The sequence below is a fragment of the Mercenaria mercenaria genome, chromosome 8 (assembly GCF_021730395.1).
Source record: "Mercenaria mercenaria strain notata chromosome 8, MADL_Memer_1, whole genome shotgun sequence".
Lineage (NCBI taxonomy): Eukaryota > Metazoa > Mollusca > Bivalvia > Venerida > Veneridae > Mercenaria > Mercenaria mercenaria.
In genome coordinates this window covers 16,260,874-16,279,776 of record NC_069368.1, presented here as the reverse complement: position 1 = coordinate 16,279,776, position 18,903 = coordinate 16,260,874, and the positions used below count along the sequence as shown (strand labels likewise).

General features: G+C 31.8%; 1 protein-coding gene across 1 annotated transcript; it reads right to left on the bottom strand.

Moving 5' to 3' along the window:
- LOC123522982 (uncharacterized) lies at positions 1–9,662 on the bottom strand. Its single transcript, XM_045300542.2, has 11 exons — positions 8,448–9,662; positions 7,425–7,484; positions 7,062–7,114; positions 6,465–6,609; positions 6,036–6,197; positions 4,962–5,456; positions 4,137–4,257; positions 3,629–3,761; positions 3,116–3,227; positions 2,176–2,285; positions 1–884 (listed from the first exon to the last, which is right to left on the bottom strand). Exons 1-11 carry the CDS (start codon positions 9,288–9,290, stop codon positions 776–778), a joined length of 2,343 nt encoding a protein of 780 aa, XP_045156477.2. The 5' UTR covers positions 9,291–9,662; the 3' UTR covers positions 1–775.
- Positions 9,663–18,903: the final 9,241 nt, after the last annotated feature.

The following is an 18,903-nucleotide window of genomic DNA, read 5'->3' as shown; positions in this document are numbered from 1 at the left end:
AACTGAAGAAACCATTTTTATTTATAATTTGGTAAGTAGCTATTAGCTAATACACTACTGCTTGTAAACAGGCATATAAAAAAGTGAAAAATCAAATATAACAATTCTTCAGTTGATTTGTCATTCAAAGTTAATCGCTGTTCACTCGACTCTTCTCAAAATTAAAAGCTCTGATTCTGACAACTTCTGTATTAATGAAATGAAAATTATAAATATTTTGCATCTGACAGTTAAAAAATATTTTTTAGCTTAATTTCAACAAATTATATCCAAATAGCTACTAAAGCATATCATCAATATAAACATTTCCAAGTATATTTGATCTATGTATTTACATTTTTTAATCAATGTTTTTTTGTTTTTATTAATAAATAAACTGACAAATTGTGACAATATACATATACTCTAAATATGCGTTCCATGCATGTTTTTCGTTCCATATAAGGTGTTTCCACGTACAGTTTTCTATCAAAATATATGGTTCTGTGTATGTTTTTAAATATACTGTCAAAATATATGTTTCCATGTACAGTTTTCTATCAAAATATATGTTTCTGTGTGTTTTTACATATGCTGTCAATATAAATGTTTCCATGTACGTTTTTCTATCTATTTACATATACTGTCAATATAAATGTTTTTTCTGTATGTTTTTCTATCAAAATATATGTTGCCATATACATTTTTTTTGTTTAATGTTGTCAATATCAATATTTTTATGTACAATATATCTGATTAAAATGATTATATAACAGATGGCTGTTAATGTAAGTTTCTATGTATGTCTCAGTTTTGTGTTCTTCTTGCCCTTGTTTTTCTCCTGTGCTGCCTTTGCTTTATTCGACAGCGTCTTGTTCATGTTAGCGTATTTCCTCTCATCTGATCTGTAAAGAAAAATCAACATGTCGTAACAGGTCAGTCTTTCCAGAATTTTGCTTGCAAGCTGTGACTACTATTTATAATCTTGATTATATTAACAATTTACCTTAGACAAAAATGACAAGTATTATCTGGGTCTGAACTCAAATTGTGATTTAGACTTAACAGTGCAAAATACTGAGACATCTTTTAAATTCAAGGGCTCAAAATTTCATGTTGTTTTTTTGTCAAAACCGCTGTTTAGTTTATGGATTTAAAACTTTGAACATAAATTGAATGGGAATTTTATTATTTCACTGTGATGAAATATCACAGACTGACTCAACCAAGACATCAAAGAAAATTAATTATTCACAGCATTCTCTTTGCTATAACTCTGATGACAAAAGATTTATACTGCTAAAATTTTGCCAACATATCTGTAGCTGTAAGAATATAGGAACAGTCATATTTATGTAAAGTTTCATTACAATTTGTGCTAATTTAACAAACAGATCAAACAGAACATAAAGCATATCAAATGTTTCAGATTGAAGTCACTGAGGTTGACAATAGGTCTAGGTTCAGTGATTTTTTTTCCCTTTTGGGAAAAGGTCCGGTACCGGATAAATTGGGAAAAATAGCGGGGTTTTTACTCAGATTATAGTTAATTAATAACACCATTTAGAATGCTTCTTCCTTTAATTCCATGTTTACAAATTGCATCCAACAAACTGTTTAAATGGTTAAATCATGGTGAATGCCAATGTAACTAAGTTTTCCTTCTGCAATCATCAAAATGCAAACTTAATTTGGTAATTTGGGGAAATTTTTGATGATAATTGGGAAAAAATATTGCATTTTTCAGTTGGGAAAAGGTCCTTTCACGGGTACTTTATAAAGAAGGAAAAAAATCGCTGAGGTTTCAGAACAAACATCAGCTACAGAGTATTTTATGGCAGATGAAGTTTTGAAAAATATTTTTTTCTACATAATACAGATATGTTTGCAAAAACATAAATGATTAGGTATGGCATTCGAACGTCACAATACCAAACTTCTTTAAACACCTTATGTTTAAATTCTTATTAGTACATGTATTTACAAGCAATTCAATATCAATGAGCTATGTATGTGAAAATGTTTTCATATCATTCATAGCTTAAAGAAAGTCCCTTAAACATGTTTCCATAAACGCACCTGTTAGTGACATTAAAACTGACATATGCTAGTGTATATCTAACATTACAGTATGGAACATTATTTACAGAGTATGTTAAACAATTTGTTGGAGGTAAGAGAATCATCTACAAGTACCTGCTCATAGCGATTTTATCCCTACATCCACGTCCACCTTCCCAATGTGAGCTTCGTACTTTGGTTAAAGCGCTGCTACAGCTTGTGCATGGTCTCTCAGCAGCAAAAGGCTGCAATACAAAAATACAACAATAAAAAATCTTCATATTAATTATTTCCTACTTCTCAAGTTTTAAGGTGATTCTGCACATTTGATCAACCTTAAGTTATGACACAGTCATTTATGCAAAACCAAGAACAACACCTTGTAGCCATTACAAGGTTAGCATAAATATTTTTTGTAATCTTTAACATCCCATACATTAAATGTTGAACAATCAGCACAAGTGTTCTTCTTAAGGTTAATTTTGACAATGTTTTGATTAGAATAATTCACTAACACAAAATCAGTAGCAATGTAAGGACTCAAACTGATATTTGGCTAACTGTGAAAAATTGAAGCAAGCAGACTTATGTATTTGTTTCGAATGTGCAGAAATTACTAAAATTAGATGTCTTGTTTTAGCTCCTCACCCTCTGATACATATTTTAGCCATCAAATGTAATGAGGCATGAATTATTGGAACTCAAGAATGTGGAGTTAAATTTCATAAAGGAAAAATATACAGCTATAGTTCTGCCACAAAATAAGCAAACAGAAAAAAATGCACATTTCTGAATAAAAATCTACAATGTACTATTGGACAGATTCTAATTACAAAATGTAAATCACGATGTCCATTCTCAAACACAGAACATAATGATCTATAGTCAAACTTCATCGCTCGAACTTGACAGGACTGGCGAACTTTATTCGAGTTACCAGTAGTTCAAGCCAACAGACAATATACATTATATAGAGACTTTGTCAGTACCTGACAATGAGTTCCCGTGTTTGAATTATCCGAGTTTGAACGAAAAAAATTCCACTGAATAAAGTAATGTGAGAGTCAAACCATACCTGTTCTTTACAGCAGAAACCACAGATCATCCTGTTGGCAAACTTCATCTCGTGATCTTCTTTATCATCATGGCAGATATCACATGGGTATGTCTTTCCACAGCAAGGAAATCTATACAACAAATAGACCAAATTGAATTTTGACACTCAAACTTCTGACATGTTTGCACAAAGCTGATTTCATGACTGACCATCCCAATCAAGACCACTAGCCAAAAATCTTAATTATTAAAATTAAATTTTCATGGACTAACCTACAAATCTATTTTTCGATATTTCTAAATTTCACTCTAAAGTAATGACCTATTCAATCAATGCATTTTTTTGCAATCTGAAAGTTAACATTTTAACAGACTTCTCTGTGACTTCGTACATAGACAGACTTTTTAAACACTGTAGTTTATGTGAGTACCATAATAGCTGTTGACAAAGACTTGATATACTCCTTTGTGCTTAGAACAAATATTAATCCTTACTCCTATACCATCAGAAGCATCTGGTATAAAAACATACCTGAGCCATCTAAAGCTTTTCTTGTAATGTTTACATGCTCCATTATTTGGTAGAGGGTTTCCTTCCTGTATAGCTGGATCTTTGAGAACTCGCTGATTCTTCTTTACACCAACAGTGTGAATCTTCCCAGAAACTGAGAATAAAATAAAATCCCATCAAACCAATTGTTCTATGTAATGCAAATAATACACTAAGGCCTGTAAAGTTTTCTCTTACATTTGACTTAGAAATTTTTGAGATTTTAGTAGCATCTGTGATACTTAAATTATCACATCTATAGAACTTCCCATGCGTAATGGATATCAAATTGTACTCCTACCAGATAAGGTGGCAAAATCGAATTACCAATATTTTGTCAATATTAGAGAGAGAAAACTTACGGGCGTCACATACTGACAGCAGATCAACACAAAGGCGTCCTCACAGTATGTACATAGCAAGTGCAAGCGATAGATAACTTTGCAGTGGTATAATCACTGAAGTTAAGAATAAAGTAAAGAAGACTCACATTTAGCTTTGTCTATTCCATCAGTTGTAAGTACTGCTAATTTAACAGAATCTGCAGCAAATTTCATCTTTGAATGACATCCGCGACACCACACCTCCATCACACGTCCTGCTGTGAATGACTGAAGTGAAAAAACAGCATTTATACTCAATAATGTTTATATCAGTTCTGCTTCCACTTAATATTCTTCAGTCTAAGAATGTTACTGTAACAAGAGTATTTTATAATTTGTTTGTTTGTTTGTTTTGGGTTTAACGCCGTTTTTCAACAGTATTTCAGTCATGTAACGGCAGGCAGTAAACCTAACCAGTGTTCCTGGATTCTGTACCAGTACAAACCTGTTCTCCGCAAGTAACTGCCAACTTCCCCACATGAATTATCAGAGGTGGAGGACGAATGATTTCAGACACAATGTCTTTTATCAAAACGTCATGGAAACATACTCTCTGCCCGGGGATCGAACTCGCGACCCCATGATCCGTAGACCAACACTCGCCTGCTTGAGTATTTTATGAATACTTATTTTGTTTTTGTATGACAATTTTAAGCAAGCCTTTACATTTGCTAAGGTCTCCTAACTAGACCTGTAAGGGTACTTCTGATCAAGCTCAATTTCATCTTTATTACTCTCCAGTACATTATAATTATGAAACCAGAATAGCCAGTAACATTCTTGTCATTCAAGAGATTATCCCAGTAAGTTAGGACTGGGAACATGCATGTCATTTTTGACATCTGTCCAAAATTTATCTGTCATGCTATTCTGCAACTTTCAGGAATTTTACAAATTTTTCGTGTATCATAATACACTGATATGACATATACCTTGACGAGTATATCCCTGGAGCACATCACACAGCCCAAGGAGAAGTGACAGTCTTGCAGAATTACATCAAAGGCTGCACAGCCATCCAAATCCAAATAGCCAAATGTGCTCGAGTATGCATGTGTAAGGACAGGTCTAAATACAACAAGCTGAGTGTTGTTACATTTGCTGCATGCCACAGAATTGACACGATTTGGTGGAGTAACGAAGTCGGTTTTATTCTTACAGCGTTCACACTGAACTGTGAGACGTAGTTTTTCCAACATTATGGTTGTACAGTACCAGATCTGCATGTTTCTGAAGGACATCTCTGTTCCTTGACGCTCTGTGTCGGGATCGATCAGCGGTCGTTGATGCACTTTATCATGATCCCCTACCTCCTCATGGCCATCATCACTACCTTCATCATCATCATCATCATCATCACTGTCATCATCTGCACTTCCATCACTCGAGTGTGTTGGAGCTTCATAAACCTCTTCCACATAATCAGTCTGAAATTACAAACAGGTAAGTAAATGTTTAACAAAAGTTGCTTTTTCTTAGCTATAAGTCATAGTCTAACAAAGGGACTTTTTCTTCATGAAATTGAAGATGACACATACTCATGGCTTGGGTCAAAATATTCCAATTATCCATTATATTTTAATGACTGCAAAGAACTATCTGACAGACAGCAATTTCTTTATAACAATGTAAATTTTAGATGATCTTTATTAGCAATTTTGCTTTATTTTATATTCAAAAATTGATTTTTGTTTTTGTTTGCATCGACACAATATAGGATGTTATATATCAGCATTTCCAGCTTTTGATGGAGGTGGACCAGCCCAGGTGCCCCTCCAGGCATTACTTAATCATCACAGGCAGGCACCTTGGTAGAACCCCCAACTTTCCATAAACCAGGTAGTTGGCTTTCCACAAGTTGTATCCCAGTGAAATAACCTTTTCAGCAACAAGCATGAAATTTCGTATCTGATTAGAATGATCGGACAGTAACAGAAACAACTACATGGTGCTACTTGAAGCCTTTCTTTCTGTGTGATACCTTGGCTAAAATTACTTATCCTTACCTTACGGTATGCAACAGGTCGTCGAGAATCTTTTTCAGAAACCATCTCAGATGTACATGTATCTTCTGATTCACTAGAAGCTTGATGATCTGTGTCCTTCTGAAGTTCCCTGGCTGGGATAAACTGCAAACCAGCCGCTTTAGCTGTCAACTCTCTGCGTAGCTGGAAATTTATCAAAATCACTTAAATTAAACATATACATTAGGATTATGATACAATAAATCCACTTGCATGCATAGCCTCTAGAAAATTGTGACTGCTGTTTCTTTCAGATAATAGTGGGGTATTTTTACATTTCTGTAATAACTAAGAAGTTTGGAAAATGTTTTTGAGACTCATACAGGAGTGTTATAAACAGGTAGAATCCGAAAGACATTAAAATCTGCCAGAAGTTTCTTTCAGAAAACTACCGGAACCTTGTCTAGTTACCTGTTTAAGTCCTTCAGTTACAACTGTCTCCATATTTCTATCCATCCACCTCAAAAAGGGGCGGAACAGCAGCTCCACAATATTTTTCTTCTCCTGCTCTTCCTCCTTCTTCTGCACCCATTCTTGCAGAGACACCTCAATGTATCTATGTAACATGTATGTGAAGTTAGAACCATATACCATACAGTATTACTGAATACACATATCGTCAGAAAGAGATTTCTCATAGCTTGATTATATTTTTGTTGCTCTAGAGACTTGAAATCAAGATAAAATCTCCATATACTGGTAATAATCTTAATAGTACTGTGATAAAATCATAAATAATGATCAAATTATGCTTTCTGCTGCTTAATCACCCTAAGTAATTGATTTTTTAATTAAATCTTGACTGTTTCCCACTATTATTTGCGATGTATCGTACTCATCAAACTTTTTCAGCACTTTTATTCATAGATGTAAGAAAGATTTGCATTTTCACACAGTTAAAACAAGTCACGGTTATCATATGAACAAGGATTTCTTTTGTTAGTGTTAAAAAGAACCATTCATGTTAAATTTTATGCTTTTTAGGCAACCAAATAAAATATTACACACCTCTGTACTGTAGCAGGCAGGTCCTGGTCTAATGGAACACTCACTGTAAACAGCTGAAATACCAAAAATTCCTTTAGCATCTCATTTCACCTCAGATATAAAATAAAGAATTATTTGGAATATTTTTTTAGCTTATTTACAACCGTAGTGTAATGTGGGGTTATCACACAAACATGTATGCCACTATATGAGGTGTCTTGATAACCAAGTATTAAGTTGAAAAAATATTTCCAGACTGATTTTGAATATGAACATATGAGCTCTTAATCTGCAAACTTTAGTTTGCTTTTTTGTCATAAAAGTCATGCAATAAGTGACTTGTTGAACGAAAGACTTTAAATCGCATCAAAGACATACGCATACCTTCAATGGGTAATCTTGGCCGAACTCAACTTGAATGTCAAATGATTTCACATCAAAAGGCTGCAAATTGATAATTAAATATTTTTTATCATAATTCATATCACTACTTTTTGCTTGGTTTGTGCTTCTTGCACATCAACACTGTCCGTATAGAACCATTCATTGCAATACAAAATCTTAAACACTACAGTTGTTTATGTGTAAGGGTTCATGTACTGTGCATGTAAAAACTTAATAACAGAGTACTGAGGTTAAAAGTTCATCAGATAAATATTCTAAAAGTTGAACTAAAGTTGTAGCAATATCAGAAATTGTACCAGACAGAAGTTGATGCATGACTTTATTAGGAGTAATATAGTAATAGGACATTATATGTACAGAAATCAGTACAAAGATAAATGTTACTGGGTCAAAAGATAACCTGATTGTCCTCATTACTGCTTGATACAGCATTCAGGTTATCTTTTTTCAAGTAAAAATCATTACAACAGCACTTCATAGTTGTAATGATAGTGATACACTGTTTGTAAAAATATGAAATACTATGAAGTAGTCCACTTATAAGTTATATAATTATAATTACCTACTGCAGTAAGTCTTAAATTTTAGAGCAGAAACACTTTCATATAATGCTGTTTTGTATGTTAATCTAGTGTGTAATCTTCTAAAGTGGTATTTCCACTTTGATTTGCATGTGCTACAGAGATCATGTCTCAGTTTAGTAATTTTTTTATGCTTATATATTTTGGGAATATCAAATCTGCTAGTAGTAGTAGTTTGTCCCAGGCATTTTTTAAAATAAACTATAGCATTTACCAAACGATTTATCTTATTACATAGCGCTGTCATTGCTAAGAAAAATGTCTTTTCAATCCAGGCCTCCAACCATACCAACGGATTGGGTAAAATATTTGTAATTTTGACCAATTTCAGTTAAAATTTTGTTGCAGTTAATCACTTGCAAAACCATCTTATTTGACAATTTCTTTATATGATTCAAAAACAAACATTAATCAGACATACCCAATCAGGATCTGTAGGGAAGAAGGTGAAGATAAAACGTGCGCTTTCTTCAGTCTCAGTGACAACTTGCAATTTATCTGCTGGAAATCGACGTTTTAGTTGCTTTATCTCAGTTTCTCTCAGTTCTGCTTGCTTTTCTTGGCTTAAATCTTCTCTCTTGAAAACATTAATTATCCTTGGTGGCCTACTGATTTGTCTCCAACCGCTTTCTGCTGGTGCCCGTTCAACTTTTTCTTGTACAGGTTTCTCTGTTACACCCGACAACGAGGAGGGATCTTCTTCAGAATTAGCTTTCTTTTCTGGTTTGTTTGGGTGATAATATGTGCATCTCTTACCGAATCTACAATATCCACGGCTAAAAAATTTGCAGAGTTTCTTTCTGGTCTCAGTTTTTTTTGACGGCTCTACCTGTGTCTCTACATTCTCTTCATTTTGCACTTGATCTTGTTCATCTTGATGGGTATCCTCATGTCTTTCTTTTATTTCATCTTTCGAATGTTCTTTCAATTTGCTTGTCTGCTTACTTGGTAACACATGCCTGTACCTACATCTACTGCCATAGCGACAGAAGCGAGTTTTAGCATAAAATCTGCAAATATCAGAGTCTGGTTTTTCTTCTTTTTTCAATTCTCCATTGCTGCTGTGCTGTTTATCTTGTTCAAAATTGACCGTACCTAGGCTACCTTCCTCAACGACACACTTTTCCTTATTCACTGCTTCATCTCTATAGCTTTCAGAAGCTGTTTTCTCTTGAAGAATATCTATATCGTGAAGAAATTTACAATGTTTACCAAAACGACACTTTCCTGTTGTATTAAAAAAATGACAGGGGCGTTTTAGCATAACACTGTTCAAACTTTTTGATGCAGATAATCTACCACGCGACAGCTTTCGACAGTCAGACGACTTATTTTCAAAGCAGTTGTTATTCACTTTTAAGTTCGATGAGTCTAAACTTGAAAGACTTAGCGTTGCAGCCACTTGTTGCCTTACAAGTTAATCAAAAACGGCCAACTGTGCACTGCAGCTAGCCTAGGCCACTGTAGGCTATGCACTAACTAACTGCACAAGCAAGCGGTAAAGTTCCCTTCACCTCAATAGAAAAGTTTTGCACAACCTATATATATATATACGGCAGCTTATCTTGGACAAAAATAGACCAAATTGTTGCACAACAAAGTGAAAAACAATTTTAGAAAGATTGCGAAATGAAAGTCTAAAGTCTATGTGAAAAACGTCATCATTTTGTGTACCGTATAGGTTGAACACCGTACCGTGCCCGTACCGTAAGCAATCAGGATAAGATTTAGAGATATATTTCCCGGTTATTATTATAGCCTACTTTATATATCATTATTCATTACAGTTAGTACATGGAAATAAATAGTGAAATTATACCGATACGATTGTAATAAATGATGTTTTCTAAACGACAAACTTCCTAATTTACAGAGAATCAGTAGTATTTTAACTCCAAAGGGCCATAAATTAATTTATAAATCTATATCCCAGCTAGCGGTATCTTCTTTATAAAAGAACAGAACTAAAATACGATTTTGTGGGTTTTTTCATTGCAGGATAAGAGTCATTGCCAAACGTCCAAAAGATCGAGAGGTGTCATCGTATCACCGTCGCAGTCGTCCGAGTGTTTGTCATCAGGATGCAGAAAAGTTACAACTTTTTGATAAAAAAGTATTATCGGACATGGGACTATTATCGGAAAATCAAATAAACATAGTGATCATCTGACTTAATACAAATGTGTTGTTTGAATTGTATATCACAAGGGCAAGTGTACTTTAAATTTTCTCCCCCTATATACAATTAGGCTAAAAGAACAACAAAAACATCATCATAAAATTTTTAAGAGTAGCCCAAACAATAGGAAAAAGTTGCCTATAGATATAAAATCAATCTGCTTACTAAAACAAAGAATAAAGCTCAAAGAATTACTTAGACAAAACCAAGAACGATGATGTGCTTGGGAAGTTTGTTGTCATACGTTTTACATTTCATTTTGAAAACAGTAAGCCTACTCGCTGCACTGCGTATATTAAACTGTAAACACATCGTAAACTATGTAATTGAGCAATAGGTATCTGACGATGTGCCGGGCAGTCACGGGTCTGAAGCATCCCATGCCCATGAGGCAAATATTTTCACATGTTCTTTCAACTGCGCGAATTTTCACATTGTTTATTTCACTTTCATCAAATGCCTCCAACTTAAAGTAATAATTGTAAGTATTGTGAGGTTGTGGTATACAAAACTCAAAACACGCACATCTTTACTCTGGAAATATCCGATTTGTATTCATTAAGACGAGTGACAGTCGAGGCAACTCCTAAGAGTTTAGTGAATGTTGAGGGCACTTATGATTATCAAATATCAAAATAAGTCTAGATGATGAATTTACAATATTTGATTCATTTGAAGGTAAAATAACTGTATCTAACTTTTTGTTTTAGGTTTTCTGGACAAGCATGATGATGTAGGTTGCCATCCAATTCCACAAGAATATGACCTATTATGCGACTAAACGTACCAGAGAGAAAGCCAAAACAATACGATTACCGGTTCAGAATAAAATCATCTGTAATATGGCTGCGTTTTTGGCTTTTAAATAATATATCGCGTAATCTGTTCTAATCCTTTCTCATTTAAAAGTAAACGCCTTCCTTACTGTGTCTTGTTCGTCCGTCATCTTTGGTGAGTAGTATTAAATATAGCGTTTTTGGCATTTTAACCCCATTTGACCTTTTGACCACTTCTAAAAAAACCCAAAGTTAAGCAATTAAAAACAAAAAAATAAACAAGTTTTCATAGTACTATATGAAAACCTGTAGTAAAATATAATTAAATACTTCCACCAAATATTTGTCAAAATCCTATCACACCACGAAAACATAAGACGTTTAACCTCTTGTTTCTATTTTGTAAGTGCACAAAGTTTAAAACCCGGAAGAAAAATTTACAGGTGTCACATTTTATTGGATTTATTTTCATTCATAAAACCGATATGTTTACATTTGTAGTACAATTCGTTTAAACTTCCTTGTGATCGATTTACGTTTTACAGCTGATTTAATATAAGTGTTTTATTAAATATCCACTCACACAATTAAAAACACAGATTTGTAACCTTACTTTTGTTTTCTTTTTGTACTTTCGGAAAACCCGGTTATAAACAACTGACATATTTTCTAAAAATGGCTATGTAGGAAACCACAAATTCAACCAATCAAAAGCCTGCCATTTTTCTGCCAAGTTGGCAGCAAACTATCATTTGCTTTTACTTTGGCCGAATCTTTGGCAAAACTTTGGCAGAAATTTGGCAGATTATTTTTATTAATAAAATGTAAGGTATTTGATCTTATTTTCAATTAGTAAGTATATTATTAGGGTACATGTAGTAATTAAAGTTTTAATTAAAGCTTTTAACTTAAAAGTTTGTTCACAAATTCAGGTTCATTAAATATAGATTCATCCGATATGTAGAATCTGATGTAACTGTCCTTCATAAGCGTAAATGTTACTTCTGTAGATGTTGAATCGTTATAAGGATGAATGTCAAACATTGTCCCTTGTGTTAAATAAATTTTATTTTTTTTTCTTATACATAGATATTAAGTGATCAGTGTCATAGTCCTCAGCTGCTATATTTACAGTATTGATAATTGTACTAAAAATTAGATCATCATCATTATTCCACCACCTAAATATAAAATGTGATATTGGGCTTTTAGTCGGTTTATACGGTTCACCTATAGGACTCGAACCCGTTAATTAAATCTTAATATTTATTATATAAATTCCGTTTTTTTCGACCACAAACACACCCCTCAAAAGCACATCTGGTACAACTATTTTATGTTTTTGGTTTATTTGTAAAAAATCTTTATAATCTACAATAATTCCAGGTTTTAATTCAAATGCATTTAAATAGTTCAGACCGATCAGATTTTCATATGTTGAATATATCCAGGCACCATGACGGTTAAAATACTTTTTCATTTTTATGTAATCATAAAAACTGTTATTATAGTATTCGAAGAGAAACACTTCATGTCCCACTTCCTCTAACCTTTTTTCTATTTTTTTGTCTTTCTTTTTAAGTTGAAGAATTATTTCAGCTAAATCATCAAGTCGTTTTGTTGTAGCAACTTCAGAAGCAGATAAATTGTCAACAACACCTTTTGTTCTAGCTAATTGTGTTTCTTGTTTTAGAAAAACATTTTTTACTTTTGTAATTTCTTGGGTATTAGTAGAAATTTCTTGAGTATTAGCAGTAATTGATTCTCCTTGTTTAGTTTATATTTCAACTACAGAGTCCAGATCATTTATTATTTTTTTAATTTTATCATTAAATTTATCTTTAAATTCATTAATATCTTTTTGTAATAAACCTGTAAGTGTACTTAATTCCGCGTACTTTAAATTGTGGCGTGTGTCAACAGTACTAATCAAGTTCCGAAGTTGTTTCTTAAAATTTTCTAGCTGATCATTAATTGTGTTAATTGCTTTAGCATTAGCAGTGATTGATTCTCCTTGTTTAACTGATTTTTCAACTACAAAGTCCAGTTCATTTTTATGTTTTTCAACTTTAGCATTAAATTCATTAATATCTTCTTGTAATTTTTTTGTAATATTACTTAAGTCTGCATACTTTAAATTATGACGGTTGTCAACAGTACTAATCCAAACTCGAATTTGTTTTTTAAAGTCATCTATTTTAGAATTGAGCTCTTTTTTAAGGTTATCTAATGCTGTGTCATGATCATCACCTCTTTGTGAAGCTGCCTTTTCCAGTTCAGATTTATATTCTGCAAGTTTATTTGAAATTAATTCTAATAAATCTTTATGCTTATTTTCAGTTTCAGTATTTAGTTTATTTATTTCTGTTCTGATTTCTAACTGATACATATTTTGTAACTTTTTCTCAGCTTCAATAATCTTGTCTTTTAGTTCTTCATGTTTAATCATACTATCTTTTAATTCTTGAATTTGAGTGAATAAAATGTTTAAATTAACTCGAAATACTTCTTTTATGTTTTCGTCTGTCAAATCAGATTTCTCTTCAAGTTCTTTAATAGAATCAACCATAGCTTTCATTTCTTCTTCAATCTTACCTTGTAATTGAACTATTAATAATGAATTCTTTTTAAAATCTTTTTTTAATTTTTCAATATTCTTTACTTCTTCTTCTAATGTCTGTTTTATAGATTTGATGTCTTCAAGATTATAGTTATCTATTACACTTTGAACTTTTTTAAAACATAAATCGTCTTGAAACCGCATCGTTTGGTTTATCTGGATCTCCTAGGTTGATTATTTCATTACCTCCCATATCTAATGCTCTGTTCATTGTGTTATCAAGTTCCTTATTTTTGTGAAGATACGATTCCGTTTCCTTTTTAAGTTTTTTGAATTGTTTTTTAGTAGCATATTCACTTAAATCAATATCAAATTTAACTTTACTTATACTGTCAGGTTCACTTATTTGTTCTATATTATTAAAAACTCCCATTATATAATTATTATATATTACCAGTAAAGTTTTTTTCTAAAAAACTTCCTTGGTTTGTCAATATATAAGAAATCATATTTTTGATTTGTTGCATTAGCAAAAGAGTTAGGGTTAATATTTTGTTCATTACAAATCATATCATTTTCTCGTTTACCTGGACTTTCAAATAAAATATAATGTGAACAGTTAATACGGATATCTTTTGGTGTTTTATAGTAAGACTGACTTAAATAAATAACACAACAGTTTTTGTGACGTCCTTGAATAAAGTATTTTGTTATTTCATTTTGAACTTTTTTATCTTCACATACAAAATCATCAAATATTACTACTTTTTGTTTTTCTGATTCAAGGCTATCGCATGGTTCAATTTGGTTAGGATCAGCTGAATATTCAAGTATTTCATTTGGATCTATTTTATTTTTTTCTGCAATTCCATTTAAAAGTTTAATTAAATCCTGATATTTAGATTGTTCTAGGTTTTTAGCATATAAGTATAATTTATCATAATATATAAGAGGTTATCGAAGTATATGCATTAGTGTATTTGTATTTCCAGATCCAGACGATCCACATATTAACATTCTAAAACATGAATCTGGCATAAAAGGATAAAATTGTGTAAAGTTATTGGATTTATCACTTTTTGTATCATAATTTGGAATTTCCATTTATATATAATAATAATACATTATCTTACATTATCTTGCATTATTTTACATTATCTTACGTTATTATATAAATGCAATCAAAACTTAATGAAATAAGAATAAGAAAAAAATTAGTCGGGCAAAAGATGAGAGCTCTTAGAGAAGAAATAATGAGAGAAAAAATTAAAAAAGCTACAAATCGGGATATGTACACTGAAATTTATAAGCCAATTACTGAAGGAATAAAAAGTCAAAAAGAAGAATTGTCAAGTCAGTTAAAAGCATTACCTGGAATTAAAGAACAACTGGCATTAATTCCAGAACAGTTTGCTGATAAGATACAAGAAGCAGAAAATCTAAAAGGGTTGGAAGAGCTATTCCAAGAACCAATACGATTATTACCGCCGAAAGATCATATGGGTTTGGATGATGAAGATGATGAGTTTGAAGACACTAGAGAATTTCCTGAAGAATCAGAAGAATTAGAAGAAGAATTGGGAGCAAGACCAAAAGAATTTACAGTTAATTTTAATAAAGATATTGATTTAGATCTTTTAGATGAAAAACAATATTATACACCGCAAGAAGTGTTTGATTTTTTTCACAGCAAATCTAAAGATCCAGATGAAAAAATGACTAGAGAAGAAGTAGAAAATATCATAGAAAAGGCATCAAAGGATATAAAAAAATTGGGTAATGAATCTGGTGCAATAACTAGAAAGAAAAACAAAACAAATTTCGATCTGAAGCAAAAGGAAGCAATTATAGCTAAGTCGGAAAATTATAAAAAATATAGAGACGTAATCATTGATATTTTAAAACAAGGAAAAAAGTATATGGGAAAAGGAATAAGATATCATAACCCATATAAAGTTTCACCAAATGGACAATATGGTAATTTAATTATTAACTTAAATAAACTTTATGGTCACAACAAATTAATTGCTAAGGATCAAAGAACTGGAAAAGAAGTAATTAATACTGAAGTAGATAATGATTTGATTGATTTGATTAATAAAAGATATAACAATAATAAAAAACATTCATTTCATTCTAGAAAAATATTTAAAGAATTAACAGAAAAGTCAGGATTACCTATCAATAAAAGATCTATGAAATTTAAAAAAGTAATTAGAGGACAAGGTTATGACGTTTGTCCATGTAATCCAGAAGAATTGGTTAATGAGTTGGAGTTAGTTTGTGGTTCGATTGATGCAGGAAATAATAATGAAGAATTAAAAAATGAAGGTATTAGGGTAGTAGATCAATTATTAAAAATGAATTCACTCTTACCAGAACAACATGAAATGTTATATAAAAATATTTTTCTTGAATATATAAATGGAACAAAAAATAGTATTAAGTTCTGAAACAGTTAAAGATAATAAAAATACTCCGAGTGATTTTACAATCAGATTTAGTCGTTCTTTAATTTTAGATAAAAATAAAACTTATGTTGTTGGTTTGGATAGTATTAACACTATGACCTATTCTTGGCATAATATTAGTGATGAATATGATAATAAAAGAATTCGTTATAATAATGGTAAGGATTGGAAAGATATCATATTTACAAATGGTTCTTACAGTTACACAGATATTAATAATTATATTAGGGAAACATTAATAAGTAACGGTGATTATGAATTTGATAAATCAGACATTGCTCCAATAAGTTTGGAATTTGATTTAAGTAGTTTTAAGATTTTGATTTCAATTACAGATAATTTCGAGTTGGATTTGGAAATATCAAATTTTCATACATTGCTTGGATTTGAGAAAAAAGCTTTAAACAAAACTGAATGGGGAACTACAACACCAAATATAACTAACTCTGTGGATACAATTTACATTCATTGTGATCTTATTGATAATTCACTTGTAGATGGTAATTTCAGTGATATTATTTATGCTTTAAGTACTGCAGATTTAACTAGAGCTATCACTAAAGATGATGAATGTACCCCCCGCATGCACTGACACAGTACATTGCAATTTGACGCACACAAGATTGCATAATTATGTGGACTGTATGTATATAGACTGTATGTATACAGTATAGTAACAAACAACAAAGTCCCATAACTATGCAGAATATTTATCTAAAAGAATGTAACATGCACCATGCACAACTAGGGTTGGTACTGATCACTTGTGTGAAGTTTCATTAAATTGTGTGCAAGGGTCTGGTAGATTAGGCACGCACAAGATTGCATATGCAGACTGTATGTACATAGTATGTTAACAAGAAACAAAGTCCCATAACTCTGCAATTTTTGTCGCTGAAAGAACCTAACATGCCCCATGCACAACTACTGTTGGTACTGATCACTTGTGTGAAGTTTCATTAAATTGTGTCAAGGGGATGAGGAGAGATGGTGCGCACAAGATTGTGTCTATGTATATAGTATAGTAACAAAAAAACAAAGTCCCATAACTCTGCAAATTTTTTTTTCTAAAAGAACCTAACATGCCCCATGCACAACTACTGTTGGTACTGATCACATGTGTAAAGTTTCATTAAATTGTGTCATGGGGATGAGGAGAGATGGTGCGCACAAGATTGTGTCTATGTATATAGTATAGTAACAAAAAAACAAAGTCCAATAACTCTGCAAATTATTTTTCTAAAAGAACCTAACATGCCCCATGCACAACTACTGTTGGTACTGATCACATGTGTAAAGTTTCATTAAATTGTGTCATGGGGATGAGGAGAGATGGTGCGCACAAGATTGTGTCTATGTATATAGTATAGTAACAAAAAAACAAAGTCCAATAACTCTGCAAATTATTTTTCTAAAAGAACCTAACATACCCCATGCACAACTACTGTTGTTACTGATCACTTGTGTGAAGTTTCATTAAATTGTGTCAAGGGGATGAGGAGAGATGGTGCGCACAATATTGTGTCTATGTATATTAAGTATAGTAACAAAAAAACAAAGTCCCATAACTCTGCAATTTTTTTTCCTAAAAGAACCTAACATGCCCCATGCACAACTACTGTTGGTACTGATCACTTGTGTGAAGTTTCATTAAATTGTGTCAAGGGGATGAGGAGAGATGGTATGCACAAGATTGTGTCTATGTATATAGTATAGTAACAAAAAAAAACAAAGTCCCATAACTCTGCAAATTTTTTTTTCTAAAAGAACCTAACATGCCCCATGCACAACTACTGTTGGTACTGATCATTTGTGTGAAGTTTCATTAAATTCTGTCAAGGGGATAAGGAGAGATGGTGCGCACAAGATTGCGTCTACGGACAGACGGACAGACAGACAGACAGACAACCTGAAACCAGTATACCCCCCTTACAACTTTGTTGTCGGGGGGTACAACAAGAGCTTATCCATTTACAAAAGAACCACAAAGAGTTGGATATTCTGAAATTAATAAATATATTATAAATTCAATTAGAATATATATTACAGATGTATTTGGTAGAATAATTAATTTTAATGGGGTTGAAACAAGTTTTACACTAATTTTAAAAGAAATATGAAATTATAAATTTTAGTTTTATATAATGTACAAAAAAGTTTATGACAAAAATAAAGGAATATTTATTTATGTTGATGCTCACACAGGAAAAGAAATCATACACGGAACAGGTATCTTTGACACTTTAACGAAATTGTTTTCAAGCGGAGTTGCATCTTCAATTAGCACAGCTGGAAAAAAAGCTTTGGAAACAGCAGGAAAAGCAGCACTAGAAAGTGGAACAAAAAAGGTTGGAACAGAAGTTGGAAATTTAGCTGCTGATAAAATTGTTGAAAAATTTAAAAAGAAACCTGCTCCAGCAGTTGGTAATTTAATTGCTAAGGAATTACAAGAAAAGAATAACAGTAAAAATAATAATAAAAATAATAAGGAGGAGGATATTCATATGAGAATAAATAGAATATTGTCAGGATCTGGAACTTCAACTCAACGTAAACGTATTAACAGATTAATTTATAAAAACTAAAGTTTTAACTATAATAAAAACTAAAGTTTTAACTTTAATAAAAAATAAAATGAAAAATAATATATAATATATACATGTTTAGAACAAAACAATATTGTGAAAGATATGAATTAACTCCTATTCAATTAGATACAGCTTTAATATCTGTCTTGGGAAATAATGTTAAGCAACAAAAAAACGGATATCACTTTACAATTAATGATAGAAGTTCATATTTTGATTGGTTTAATGGTTATTTTGAAGTAAGTTTTAAAGTAAATAAGCTTGCTAATGGTAATAATTATGCTGATGGAGACCAAATTGCTC